General features: G+C 39.2%; 1 protein-coding gene across 2 annotated transcripts in view; it reads left to right on the plus strand.

The window, feature by feature from the left end:
* gan (gigaxonin) overlaps positions 1 to 15,421 on the plus strand; it is a 115,186-nt gene that overhangs the window by 31,670 nt on the left and 68,095 nt on the right. For both annotated transcript variants that reach the window (XM_059993140.1, XM_059993141.1), the window contains exons 3-7: positions 114 to 464; positions 3,350 to 3,564; positions 5,669 to 5,790; positions 7,180 to 7,292; positions 8,806 to 8,955. In XM_059993140.1, coding sequence (XP_059849123.1) covers positions 114 to 464; positions 3,350 to 3,564; positions 5,669 to 5,790; positions 7,180 to 7,292; positions 8,806 to 8,955 — 951 coding nt within the window. The remainder of the gene's footprint in view (positions 1 to 113; positions 465 to 3,349; positions 3,565 to 5,668; positions 5,791 to 7,179; positions 7,293 to 8,805; positions 8,956 to 15,421) is intronic.

The following is a 15,421-nucleotide window of genomic DNA, read 5'->3' on the forward strand; positions in this document are numbered from 1 at the left end:
TGGAGCCCGATGAGAATGAATCAACAAACCATAATTTCCGGGAATTAAACTTAAATGTTAAACAACATTTTTGATGTGTGTTCCTACTGAAATATCGTCAATTTTTGTTTCAGATTAAGCTGAGTGAAGACACAATTCAGGATATAGTGCAGGCTGCTGACCTCCTCCTCCTCACTGATTTAAAAGCACTGTGTTGTGAATTTTTGGAAGGCTGTATTGCTCACGAGAACTGTATTGGCATACGTGACTTTGCCTTGCACTATTCTTTACAACATGTATACTACATAGCGACAGAGTACCTGGAAACACATTTCCGTGATGTAGCCCACACTGAGGAGTTCCTGGAACTTGGCCATGAAAAACTGAAGGAAGTAATCTCTTTGGAAAAGTTGAATGTGGGAAATGAAAGGTACATCTTTGATGCAGTGGTGAAATGGATTTGCCAAGATCCTGTTGTTCGAAAGGTATAGAAAAATATTTTTGCTTTCTATTGATGAGTGCACCACCTGTTTATTCAACTGATTTTATTATCCTATTTCAGAATCAAATTTATTAGCACTGACATATGACATGAAATTTGTTTTGTAGTAGCAGTACAGAGCAAAGACATAAAAATCTCTAAATAACAAAACAAATAGTGCAAGTAATGAGGTAGTGTTCATAGACCATTCAGAAATTTGATGGAGGAAGTTAGAAAGAAATTGTTCCTAAATCTCTTAGTGTGAGTCATCAGGTCTCTGTTCCTAATGGTAATAACAAAAACTTTCACTCAGTCCGCCACAAAGGACAGGACTTCCTGGTGTCCCCCCCATTTCAGTTTGATTTCCTATCGTTCGGAGGTGTTTCTCTCTGGCCTCCTGTACCATAATGACGTCACTTTCAGGTTGGAAAAGCAGCACCTATCCTGCCAGTATAGCCTCCAATTTGATGGTATGAATATTGATATCTCTAACCTGGTAATTTCTTCTTCTTCCCCTTTCTGTTCTTCCATTCCACATTCTGGTTCCACTTTCACTCCTTCTCTTCCCCCCTGCCCATCACCTTCCTCTGGTGCCCCTCCTCCTTTCCTTTCTTCCATGGCCCTCTCCTATCAGATTCCTCCTCCTTCAGCTCTTCCACCTATCACCTCCCAGCTTCTTACTTCATTCCACTCTCCCCCACCCAAACACTTTTCCCCCTCGCCTGCATTTACCTGACAACCTGTATTCATTCACCTTACCCCATCTTATTCCATGTCCTTTCTCTCTCTTTCCAAGTCCTGATAAAGGGTCTTGGTCCGATGTGTTCATTTCCCTCCATAGATCTTGCCTGACTTGCTGAGTTTTTTTAGCACTATGTCGCGCAACTTTCCAGCATCTGTAGAATTTCATGTAGTAATGGTCGTAACGAGAAGAGGGAATGTCCCAGATGCTGAGATCCTTAATGATGCCACCTTGAGGAACTGCCACTTCTGAAGATGCCCTTGGGAAAGGTTGTGCCTCTGATAGAACTGGCTGAGTCTGTAACTCTTTGTAGCTTCTTGCCATCCTGTGCATTGGAGGCTCCATGCCAGGCTGTGATGCAACCAGTTAGAGTACTGACTGAACATATTGCATTGTCCTCATATAAAAGGAATTCAGTTTAAGTTGCTGATTTTTTTTTATGAGGCTCAACAAAATTTAGAAAATGATGTAGACAAATGTGGAGTTGGAGTTACAGATCTGGATATGATTCTGTCGCAGTAATTTTAATAGGGAATGGTGATGCTCTTTTAAGTTCATCAAGAGAGTCATACCTCAGTTTAAATCCCCTCAAACAAAAAAGCCCATGATTATATGTAACCTTTTAAATTCAGTTAATTTATTTCATTTTAATTTTAAGCTGAGAATGCCTCATTTATATACTTTGTCAGAAAAGTGTAGGGCTGTAAGGTCATAGTTAATGATAAACACTTTAAAAAAAAAAAGTCATGGGAAACTTCACTTCCATAATGAAGCAAAGTATGTGGATGATTCTGAGCTGTATCCCAATTTGCCTTTAGAGGTAGAATGGAGCAACAGTAATCCATGTATCAGGAGTACAAGAACTGAAGAAGTGCTTTACTACAGAAACTACCTACCTGCCTTGTCAACAACCTCTGCCAATCTGTGGCAGATACTGTTTCTCACATTGGCCTCATCACCCATAAACTGGAGAGAACATAACTCATTCGTGATCTCAGGAGGCTGCTGAAGAATTAGTAGCTTTATTTTCATTGATTGCTAAATCTATTGGAAGCCACTGGAAACTCTATTTATACTAGTAGGGTTGTAATGCCACAATAAAAATTAATAATGATCAAAATTAAATTACTAAAATGTTTTAAAATCAACAAGTGTCTAGTTCTGAACAGATGGAATCGGAAATTTGTTTCTTTGGTACTCAGTCTTAATCCTCTGAATTCCAGGTAAGTTTGCAAACTAATATTGTGGCCAGATTTCTAAACTATTTATCTTTCAATCTGCACATAATCTTTATGGGCCCAGGAAAGTGAGTATGTACTGAATATTGGTCTCACAGAAATCTTGCAGTGGACATAGATTCCAGTAATAAATTGAATTGAAGATGCGTCATGTTTAAGACGTTATGTTTCAAGCCCTGTCCCTGAGCTCTTTCTGCTTTCCAGGCTCTTTCGAAATGCTCTGCCTCTTGTAGAGTGATAAGTACATAACAGATTGAAAATGTTCTGAGGCTGCTTCCTGTACCTGGTCCATATCTTTGTTTAGGCCGAGGGTCAATCTTCGTCCAGGAATTAGGCTGCGAGGTCTCAGTGGTAATTCTGCTTCACTGCAAAGCCCAATTTCTGACAGGCTTTGAGAGGAGACAAAGCCAAAGTGGAACTTGCCAGATGACAATTTTTAAATGTCTGATTTAAGTAAGAATTGAAAAACAAGAGCTAATTAGCAATGTAGAAATCTTAAAGCAAAAGGAGAAATAAAGCTAAAGAATTTTGACAAGTAGCTTGTCTTTATGCCTCTTATTTGAGAACCTGACTATATTTATTGCAATTAATAGGTCTAATGTCAGGAACAGCGAAAAAACAGATCTTGCCTCTGGACTTAATGCCATCTGTCACTTAATCCCTGAATTACAGCTGGTCTATGTGCGCCTGGAACTTCCATTGGAATGGTTGAATGCTTCTGCAACTGCTGGCCAGAGGGATTTACTATGTTGGCTTCAGCTGCTCATTACAGGGTTTAAGGCTATATTACAAGCTTTCAATTTACTGAATAAATATTCTTGTTGGAATTTGGGAGGATTGGGCATTGATTATCAGAAATTAGAAAACTGTGGAAACTTAGAAAATATATTTGCATCATTAAAATTTTAGGTTCACATGAAAGATGTGATGTCTGTCGTGTGGGTAAATGGCCTGGATCCTGTTTATCTGAGGGAACAAATGCTGAATGAACCTGTGGTACGAGAAATTGTCAAAGAGTGTACGAATATTCCACTCAGTCAGAGAGAAGGAGAGGCCCAGCTGGCTACCTTCAAACCGCGAGGGTATTCAGAATGCATAGTAACAGTGGGTGGAGAGGAAAGGAGGTGAGTCCTGACAATTGGACTTAAATTTTCTTTTATGATAAAGGTTAACTTTTTATTCCAGCAATTATAAAGTCTTTTTTACCAACAAGGACTCACTTTGTCTTGTTTGTGTCATTGGTATTGTATTTATTTTAATGCAATTGTTATAAATTTCCTAAATTCTGATGATTTGAGTATGAGTGGCACAAAGTCTTGAAGTGGAGTACATGAGGTAAGGTATGAATACAACAACAAAGTATCATTGGATCAGTTGACAGGACGTCCAGTATCCAGCATTGATGGAGAAAATTGACTCAGCACAAACTGATGATGTCTTCAGTAAAATAAAATATACCTACTCGCTATCAGTTGTGGAGTAATATGTTGCATAAAGTCTGGAGGAAAAATGGGGATTTAAAAAAAAGATTCAAATATTTTTAATCAATTACTTATAAAATGGGAGAATGTTTTAAATGTTCAGCAAAGGGGAGTACAGTGGATTCCGATTAATTGGGACAAATTGGAACAAGTGCATTTTGACCCAATTAAGCAACTGCCTTACTAGGCAAAGTTTCATGGAAATATTTAAAAAGATAACTGTATTTAAAAAAAAAAGGCGAACTACCATTTAACTGAGTAACAAATTAAGTATTTAAACGAAATGTAGAACAAATTAGAACACTACCAATGCTCTATAGTACTATAAAACTGTGCATTTGTTCTAACGATGGGAATTCATCCAATGTATGGGGTGTCAGGGAAGGGTAGCATCTCTGGTGAAGGGCTTGTCATGTCCATTCTGGGGCAGCTCACTCATCTTTAGTACCCACCAGACACTCAGCTCTCAACAGTGGCTCCAAGTAGCTGTTTGCATGTGACAGCAACCACATCCCAGTATACTGTTTCAACAAACAGTCTAAACCAGGTGTGGGTGTTCAGCAAGCCTCATACCCTGGTGAAATAGGGACTGACCTAGCTTGTGAAGTTAGCTCCAGTAGACTGGGTGGATGAGGTCAACAGTAACATTCAAAGGCCAAGAAGGCTGTTCTGCAATGCTTCATGGAGATCAAAGAGCATGACAATACACAGAAGAAGTTATGGTTATCCACTGCAACCGAGGAAGATCCCAGTTTGTGAGGACTACTCATACCACTGGGCCCAGTCCTCTGAGGTCGAGAGAGTGGAACTGTCCCAGTGCAACGGCATTTCTACTTTAAATACTCTCCTGTCATGGTCAGATATGGCAGTCTATTAACACTCTGCCATGTTCTTTTGATTGACTATAAATGAACAAAATTAGCACAGGCACCTAGTGCAGATAATGTACTGCCGTCATGCAGTGCTTTCAACTAAACTTTACAAGTCTTGCATCTCCCAAGTCATAATCTTTTATTGTAACAATCAAGGTGATTGCTGATATCTTTAAATTCTTTGTAGTTCCTAATTTGTTGTAGTAAAGTTGTTTATTGTATTTTTTCCCAAGCTGTTTCTAATATCTCCAAGCCTCGATGCTTGAAACCGCAATGAGCAAAGCAATTCTACAATGTCTTACTGCTTGTTCCTCGCCAACTATCAGTGATAAAAGTCATAGCTTTTTGAACACAAACACAAGCAACTATTCACTCTAAGCATGGTGTAGTGTCTAATGGCCAGAAAAGTTTGCATGACTGATACTAGTTAGAAACTGCAGCAACAGTCTTCTGTCTCATTTACACAGCGTAGTATCCCAAGTAAACAAAGGGATTCCTGGTTATTTTCTCAATTCATTTTTGTTCTTAGTTGTCCCAAAGTTGATAGGTGCCCTGATTAATCAATAGACTAATTGACTGGAATCCATTGTACTGTGTAACAGAGAATGAAAGGATTTATAAACATATGAGACCTTTTTGAGTGGATGATATAGATGCTCTTTTTGAGTTTTATGTTATTCCTACTTGTGTTTACTTTGTAGTTTTTTTATATTTTCTTTCCAGATATATCCACTTCATTTTTTAACATTATAATACATTCTGCTTCAACCACTGCTTCTTTTAGGTGTCCTGACAACTTCTTTATAATGTAGAGTGCAAAGCATGTTCCTGAACATAAACATGTTGAAACCGATCTGTATTTTATGATCTTTCAGTACACGGAAGCCTACAGCTGTAATGCGATGCATGTGCCCCTTATATGATCGTAACAGGCAACTTTGGATAGAATTGGCTCCAATGAGTGTTGCACGCATTAACCATGGAGTTTTGTCAGCAGGTGAGATTGCACATTTGAGCTTACTGTCAGAAATAGTCCAGTATAACACCATGCAATTCCTCTGCATGCTAATTCTGTCTCTCTCTCTATTATTTTTCTGTATACCACCTGGCAGTTTCTATAAAGATGAAGTCAATGCTTAAATTCTCTGGAGTTTCTTGAATTTTGTTCTGGATTAAAGCTAATGTGAATTAAGTAGACATACAACTAAGCATTGTGAAATTTGGTGCTGCTGATGGACTGAATTTGGTGTTGAATGTGGGGGGGGGGGGTTGCATCATTAAAATAGATCAGTAGATGATATCCGTAATTGCTCTTGTATGAGGTTGTTACACCAAAATATATCTTTAATTACTGAAAAATTATATTGAATACATTACAGTTGTGATGAGTTTGTATTATTTATTTTGAGCATCCATCATATTTGCATTGAAACCATGATTAAATTGTTAATAGTTTTGAAAACGTTTGTTGCACTGGCTGCAAGTTGCTCATTGCATGCTGTTAAAACTATTATTGCAGTCTTGCCAAAAATCAAATGATATTTCTCCATTAAATCACAGTATGGTTATACCTCTGAGAGTAGTTTCAATAATTACCTATTTGTAAGACTATGTTCATCCTTTTAAATGGTTAATGTACATAAAATAAATACCTTAAAAATATCCCTAACAGTTTTTCATTCTTTTTTATATCATCCCATATAAATGTCTTAGCTTTCAAATATATTTTAAACAGGTTGACAGAAATATGGACTAGATTTGCTGCTTACACTTGCCATCATGTTCCTGTTCTCCAAACGTATCTTCTCCAGAGCCAGAAGGTTGTAATTGCTGCTCCTAGCTGTCCCAGACCTCAGCAATAGAGATGGCTTCAAATGCCTACTTTTTAATGGATTGATATTAAAAGTTTTAATTCATTTATGTGTTCCAGTTGTTTTAACTTTATAAACCATTTCAAGTCACAAATTATTGAAGAAAAAGTCAAATTTGTTATTTTTCCCTTTCCTCTGTATGTTTCCACTGAATGAATAGATTTGCTACTTGGGCAGCATGTCTAAACTGCACAGGATCTGAGAACAGTTTCCTCTGTGTAAGTACTTGGGAAATCTGAGGAAACTGCTCTGTTACTGGAAATTTACCAGCAAGTTTAGCCCAATAAGTTTGGGACTTCTGTGTTCACGAGGGAGTGGTGAAGTTTTACATTGGGAAATATTAATAATTCAAATTTCTGTCTTGTGCTGCTGGAAGGTTTTTGCGGGATATATGACATTGAATCAAATGCACACTTCAATCCCTACTCAGGGCATGAACTTAATTAGGTTGACAATTTCATGAAAATAGTTAGAATTTTGAATTAAGAAAAATGTTTTTCTCTCTCTCCTTGTAGAAGGGTTCCTTTTTGTACTGGGCGGCCAGAGTTTGGATAAAGTGAGTTTAAGTTCAGGAGAGAGATATGATTCTGATACCAACTGCTGGAGTCCCATTCCCCAAATGAATGAGGTGAGTGTCTGCATTCAGAACATTATTCAACAATGTCCTGATCCCAGTACGCTGAGCCCATTGCTGTACACTCTGCTCACACATGACTGTACAGCCAGCTCTCAAGTAATCACATTCTCAAGTTTGCCAATGACACGACAATGATAGAGCTCAGCACCAACAACAGTGAGATGGCCTGCAGAGAGGAGGTTGACGAGCTCAAGGCCTGGTCCCAGGCCAATAACCTCTTCCTTAATATAAGCAAGCCAAAGGAGATGGTTACCAACTACAGATCTCGCACCTCTCACACCCTCCTTTGCGTTAGTGATGCAGCAATAGAAACTGCAAACAGTTTCAAACTCCTGGGAGTGCACAGCTTATTTAACTTCTCACGGTAGTAGAACACATCCAAGCAATCAGGAAACCTCATCAATGGCTCTACTCTCCGAGGAGTCTGAAGAGAGCTGGACTGTGTGAATCCATTCTCATGAAATTCTACAGATGCATAGAAGAGAGAATCCTAACAAAACTGCTTCACTGCTTTGTACGGAAACTGCACTGTGGCTGATAAGAGTTCTACAACATGTAGTCAAAACTGCCCGTCACATTAGTGGAACCAGCCTACCTGCCATCAAGGACATGTATACAGAAAGTTCCTGGAAAGGGCCAGTTACATGCTCATGGACTGTTTGTCCCACTCCCTTCAGAGATGAGGCTACGCAACAAACACGCCAGCACCACCAAGCAGGGAGGCTGATCACCTCCTCCACACCTCCCCCTCCACAACCACCACTACTTTATTATCTCCTGTCAGTTACCTCATGTAGACACTCCTGTGCCTAGCATCACTTTATAGACAAACAGACAATCTATGTATTTATATTTATCGTGTTTCTTTACTTATGATTGTACTCTTAATCTTATGCATTTTTTGAGCTGCATCAGATTGGGAGTAACAATTATTTTGTTCTCCTTTATACTTCTGTACAGGATATGGCATCAAATAATCTTGAATCCATGATTACTGAATGAAATTTGATGCTTTTTATGACTTTAAAATTTTTTACATCATTCATTTTGAGTCATACCAGTTTTCCAAAATGGTTTATAAGAGGGACTTATGGTTGACTTTGTCAGACATGGTGTTAGTCATCTTTAGACTTCTTAACATTAACTATTTTTATGCAGTAGTTTTCCTCTTCCATGTATTACAAAAACAACACTAATTAAAGTAACTAATTATTTTGTGACTGAGACATTATCCTTAACTTTTTAAAATTCTCTGCAACAAATCATTTTTGCCTGCCACATCATACTGGTAATCGTTGAGCATGGCAAAAGGAATGAATGGAAGAATCAGCAACAGATAGATTTAGACTGGCAGAAACAGGCAAATAGTGAAACTGGAATATGATTTGTCTTTTTTGTTAACTCTTCCAAGATCTGTCAAAGAAACAATCATTTCCAGAACAAAGCAGGTCAGGATATCGTATTCAAGTTGATTATTTCATATTAAACATAAATTTGTTTTCAGGCAAGGCACAACTTTGGAATTGTGGCAATAGATGGAGTTCTGTATGTACTGGGAGGTGAAGATGGTGAAAAGGAGCTGTTATCTATGGAGGCCTATGACATTCACACTAGAACTTGGACAAAGCAACCTAATATGACTATGGTGCGAAAGGTGAGAGGCACTTGATTTATTTTTATGTTGAGAACGTTATTATTTCTTCTGTTACTACGTGGTGAATTGTGCAGTTGCTACCTGGTTGATCTCTTTTACAAACCCCATTTCCAGAAAAGTTGGGATATTTTCCAAAATGCAATAAAAACAAAAATCGGTGATATGTTAATTCACGTGAACCCTTATTTAACTGACAAACATACAAAGAAAAGACTTTCAATAGTTTTACTGACCAACTTAATTGTATTTTGTAAATATACACAAATTGAGAATTTGATGGCTGCAACACACTCAACAAAAGTTGGGGCAGAGTTAAAATAAGATTGAAAAGTGCACAGAATATTCAAGTAACAGCAGTTTGGAAGACTCCACATTAGGCAGGCTAATTGGTAGCAGGTGAGGTATCATGACTGGGTATAAAAGTAGCGTCCATCAAAGGCTCAGTCTTTGCAAGCAAGGATGGGTCGTAGCTCACCCCTTTGTGCCAAAATTTGTGAGAGAGACTTGTTAGTTCAAAAGGAACATTTCCCAACGCAAGATTGCAGAGAATTTAGGTCTTTCAACATCTACAGTACATAATGTTGTGAAAAGATTCAGAGACTCCTCAGTGCATAAAGGGCAAGGTCGGAAACTACTGTTGAATGCACGTGATCTTCGAGCCCTCAGGCGGCATTGCCTAAGAAAGCATCATGCTACTGTGACAATTATAGCCACCTGGGCTCAGGAGTACTTCGGAAAACCATTGTCACTTAACACAGTCCGTCGCTGCATCCAGAAATGCAATTTGAAACTGTATTACGCAAGGAGGAAGCCATACATCAACTCTATGCAGAAACACCGGCGAGTTCTCTGGGCCCGAGCTCATCTCAGATGGATCAAAAGACTGGAACCGTGTGCTGTGGTCAGATGAGTCCACATTTCAGCTAGTTTTCGGAAAAAACGGGTGTCAAGTTCTCCGTGCCGAAGATGAAAACGGCCATCCTGATTGTTATTAGCAAAAGGCAACATCTGTGATGGGCATCAGTGCCCACGGCATGGGTGAGTTGCATGTACGTGAAGGTACCATTGACTCTGAGGTGTATATTAGGATTTTAGAGAGACATATGTTGCAATCAAGGCGATGTCTTTTCCCAGGACGTCCATGCTTATTTCAGCAGGACAATGCCAGACCACATTCTGCACGGGCTACAACAGCATGGCTTTGTAGACACAGAGTGTGTGTGCTTGACTGGCCTGCTGCCAGTCCAGATCTATTTACTATTGAAAATGTATGGCGCATCATGAAGAGGAGAATCAAGACAACGGAGACCACGGACTGTTGAGCAGCTGAATTCTTATATCAAGCAAGAATGGACAAAATTTCCAATTGCAAATCTACTACAATTAGTATCCTCAATTCCAAAATGATTAAAAAGTGTGATTAAAAGGAAAGGTGATGTAACACAATGGTAAACATGCCTCTGTCCCAACTTTTGTTGAGTGTGTTGCAGCCATCAATTCTAAATTTGTGTATATTTACAAAATATAATTAGGTTGGTCAGTAAAAGTATTAAAAATCTTTTCTTTGTACTTTTGTCAGTTAAATAAAGGTTCAGGTGAATTAACATTTTGGAAAATATCCGAACTTTTCTGGAAATGGGGTTTGGAATTTATGTATTTTACTTTTGAAGTGCCCAACTGAGCCTCATTCATTAAATGAGCAACCCCATTAACTGTCTCACAACTACAGCCACTAGGATTCATCTGTGACTTCCTGTGCTTTCCCTGTGAAATTTGCATGTTCTGTCTGTGCATTTGCTCCCTCTGCTAGAGTTTCCTTCCGCATGTTGGAGATGTGGCATTAATAGGTTCATTTTTATTATTCATTTTACACAGTTGTAGGAATGTGAGCTTCGCAGGCTGGGCCCTCAGTCATTTGCTCAACCATAACTGCCATTGTGAAGGTGGTGGGGAGCTGCTGCAGTCCATGGGGGATAGATATGTACACAATGCAGATGGGGATGGAGTTCCAGGATTTTGACCTAGTGACAGTCAAGGAACAGCAATACACTCAATGACCACTTTATTAGGTACACCTGTACATCTGCTTGTTAATAAAATATCTAATCAGCCAATCATGTGGCAGCAACTCAGTGCATAAAAGCATATAACCATATAACAATTACAGCATGGAAACAGGCCACTTTGGCCCTTCTGGTCCGTGCCGAACGCTTACTCTCACCTAGTCCCACTGGCCCGCACTCAGCCCATAACCCTCCATTCCTTTCCTGTCCATATACCTATCCAATTTTACTTTAAATGACAATACCGAACCTGCCTATATCACTTCTACTGGAAGCTTGTTCCACACAGCTACCACTCTGAGTAAAGAAATTCCCCCTCATGTTACCCTTAAACTTTTGCCCCCTAACTCTCAACTCATGTCCTCTTGTTTGAATCTCCTCTACTCTCAATGGAAAAAGCCTATCCATGTCAACTCTTATCTGTCCCCCTCATAATTTTAAATACCTCTATCAAGTCCCCCCTCAGCCTTCTACGCTCCAAAGAATGAAGACCTAACTTGTTCAACCTTTCCCTGTAACTTGGGTGCTGAAACCCAGGTAACATTCTAGTGAATCTGTTCTGTATTCTCTCTATTTTGTTGACATCTTTCCTATAATTCAGTGACCAGAACTGTACATGGTTAAGATCTGCAGTTATTGTTCAGACCAAACATCAGAATGTTGAAGCAATGAATCTGACCGTGGAAAGATTGTTGGTGCCAGATGGGGTGGTTCTGAGTAGCTCAAAAATCGCCTATCTCCTGGGATTTTCATGCAAAGCAATCTCTAGAATTTGCAGACAATGGAGCGAAAAACAAAACACATTCAGTGAGCAGTGGTTCTTTGGGTGAAAATGCCTTGTGAAAGTGAGAGGAAGATGGCCAGACCAACAGGAATGTGATGGTAGCTCAAATAACCAAGCTTTACAACAGTGGCTTGCAGAAGAGCATCTTTCAACACATGATACATTGAACCTTGAAGTGGATGGGCTACAGAATCAGAGGACCATGAGCATTGATTGGAGTACTGTGCAGTACTGTGGAGTGTTCCGGTGCCAGTCTGACAAAGATTTTTGAGAGGGAACTCTGTAAAAGAAAGGTATTGCCTCGCGCAGTGGTCAGCAGAGTAGTATGAGGCAGTGTAGGAAGGCTTTGGCTCAAATAGGGCTTCAGCAAGTACAGGTGGAGTCTAGGTAAATTCATTCCTTATTTCTTATTCGGCTCCAGAGAGGACGGGAGTATCTCTGTAGAGCCAGTGTTCTGTTCCGGCTGTCAGATATGGGATTTCCAGGAGACTTCCAGCCTCCCTGACAGCTACATCTGCGCCAGGTGCATCGAGGTGCAGCTCCTTATGGACCATGTCAGGGAGCTGCTGTTCAATGATCTTTGGCTTGTTAGGGAAAGTGAGGCAGTGATAGACAGGAGCTACAAGGAGATAGTCACCCCAAGGCTACAGGAGACAGATAAATGGGTGACTGTCAGGAGAGGGAAGGGGGAATGTCAGATAGTGGAGAGCAGCCCCTTGGCTGCCCCCCTCAACAATAAGTACTCCATTTTCAGTACTGTTGGAGGGGATGACCTACCTGGGGAAGCAACCTCGGCCATACCTCTGGCATCGAGCCTGGTACTATAGCTCAGAAGGGGAGGGAACTGAAGAGTATGGCAGCAGTTATAGGGGACTCTATAGTCAGGGGGCCAGATAGGTGATTCTGTGGATGCGAAAAGGAAACTCAGATGGTAGCTTGCCTCCCAGGTGCCAGGGTCCGAGATGTTTCTGGACATGTCCACAATATTCTGAAAAGGGAGGATGAGCAGCCAGAAGATGTGGTACATATTGGAACAAACATAAGAAGAGAAAGGAAGGAGGTCCTGAAAAAATATATAGGGAGTTAGAAAGGAAGCTGAGAAGCAGGACCTCAAGGGTAGTAATCTCAGGATTGTTGCCAGTGCCACAAGACAGTGAGGATAGGAATAGAATGAGGTAGCAAATAAATGCGTGGCTGAAGAATTGGAGCAGGGGGCAGGGATTCAGATTTCTGGATAATTAAGAGCACCTGGGGCAGATGGGACCTGTACAAAAGGGAAACCAAGGGGATCAATATTCTTGTGAGCAGATTTGTCGGACCCATTGGGAATGGGGAGGCGAGAGTTGATATTGGACCACTGGAAAATGAAGCTGGTGAGGTAATAATGGGGGACGAAGAAATGGCAAATGAACTTAATGGGTACTTTGCATCGGTCTTCACTGTGGAAGACACTAGCAGTGTGCCAGAAGTCTGTGAGTGTCAGGGAGCAGGAGTGAGCACCATTGCTATTACAAAAGAAAAAGTGCTAGGTAACCTGAGAGTGGTTGCTGAAGGGATAACGGATGCATTGGTCATGATCTTTCAAGAATCACTTGATTCTGGCACGGTCCCAAAGACTGGAAGATTGCAAATGTCACACCACTCTTTAAGAAGAGAGGAAGGCAAAAGAAAGGAAATGATAGGCCAGTTCAATTAACCTCAGTGATTGGGAAAGTGTAGGAGTCTATTATTAAGGATGAGGTTTTGAAGTATTAGATATTTACAGATTAGACATTTTTTAAGTTCTGTACTCTCTACGTTTCCAAATTTTGTGCCTTCAGATACTTTGGAGAGTTTATTTGAATTAGACCCTTTTCAAAAAGGGCTTATTTCAAAACTTTATAATATAATTATGAAGATACGTTTAGAGCCTCTTTATAAGACTAAACAGGATTGGGAAAGAGAGCTTAGTTTTAGTATTTCTAGTGAGAATTGGGATAGAATTCTTCAATTAGTTAATACATCATCGTTATGTGCCAAACATTCGCTAATACAATTTAAGGTTGTACATAGGGCCCATATGTCCAAGGATAAATTAGCTCATTTTTACTCTCATATAAGTCCTATTTGTGATAGATGTCATTCTGAAATTGCGTCTTTAACTCACATGTTTTGGTCGTGTTCATTTTTGGAGAAATATTGGAAAGATATTTTTGATATTATTTCTGCGGTTTTGAATATTGATTTACTACCTAATCCTATTACTGCAATTTTTGGTTTACCAATGTTAGATTCACAGCATTTATCTTCTTCAGCCCGTCGAATGATTGCATTTCTAACTCTGATGGCTAGAAGATCTATATTGTTGAATTGGAAAGAAATTGATCCTCCCACTGTATTTAATTGGTTCTCTCAAACTATGTTATGTTTAAATTTAGAAAAAATTAGAAGTGGTACTTTTGAGACTTCTATTAAATTTGAAAAGTTATGGAGACCATTTATTCAACATTTTCATATGATGTAATATGACCCTGTGCCAAGTATATTTGATTTCCCAGGTTTTAGCTTATGTATTTTGAGAGGACCGGAAGTGACGGCATTGATGAATACTTATTTTTGTGAGATATTATAAACAGCCCACTTTTTTTTTCCTTCTCTTTTGTTTGTTTTTTTTTCTTTTATATTACTTATTAGTTATAGTTATTAGATTAGATTAGTTAGTTTTGCATTATATAAATTTTTTTTTGTTTTTTTTCTTTCTTTTTTCTGTTTTTTTTATATTATACATTATGAAATATTTAGATTTACTATGTCCATACATATATCTTATGGCTTATGTCTTGGTAAACTCATTTATATTGTAACTATTATGTATGTTTTTTTTCATATGTAATGGAATGTGTATGTTGGTAATTTCTTTATCAATATATCATCTGTATTCTGTCCATATTACTAATATTAATAAAAAGATTTAGAAAGAAAGAAAAGGTTTCAAAGTACTTGGAGACTAATGATAAAATAAGTCAAAGTCAGCATGGTTTCTGTAAAGGGAAATCTTGCCTGACAAATCATTTAGAACTCTTTGAGGAAGTAACAAGCAGGATGGACAAAGGAGAGGCAGTGGATGTCATTTACATGGATTTTCAGAAGGCGTTTCATAAGGTGCCACACATGAGGCTGCTTAACACAATAAAATCCTATGGCGTTACAGGAAATACATTGGCATGTATAGTGGAATGGCAGACAGACTGGAGGCAGCAAATGAGAATAAAAGCGGCCTTTTCCAGTTGGCTATTGGTGACTAGTGTTGTTCCTCAGGAGTCAGTATTGGGACCACTGCTTTTCACATTGTTTCTCAGTGATTTAGACAGTGGTATTGATGGCTTTGTGGCAAAGTTTGCAGATGATACAAAGGTAGGTGCAGGTGTAGGTAGTGCTGAGGAAGCAATGCGATTGTACCAGGACTTGGACAAATTGGAAGAACGGACAAAAAAAAGTAGCAGACGGAATACAGTGTTTGGAAATATATGATAATGCATTTTGGTAAAAGGACAATAGTGCAGACTGTTATCTAAATGGGGGAGAAGGTTCAAATATCAGAGGTGCAGAAGGACCTGGCAGTCTGGTGCAGGATTCCCAG

Source organism: Hypanus sabinus, chromosome 17, assembly GCF_030144855.1.
Source record: "Hypanus sabinus isolate sHypSab1 chromosome 17, sHypSab1.hap1, whole genome shotgun sequence".
NCBI lineage: Eukaryota > Metazoa > Chordata > Chondrichthyes > Myliobatiformes > Dasyatidae > Hypanus > Hypanus sabinus.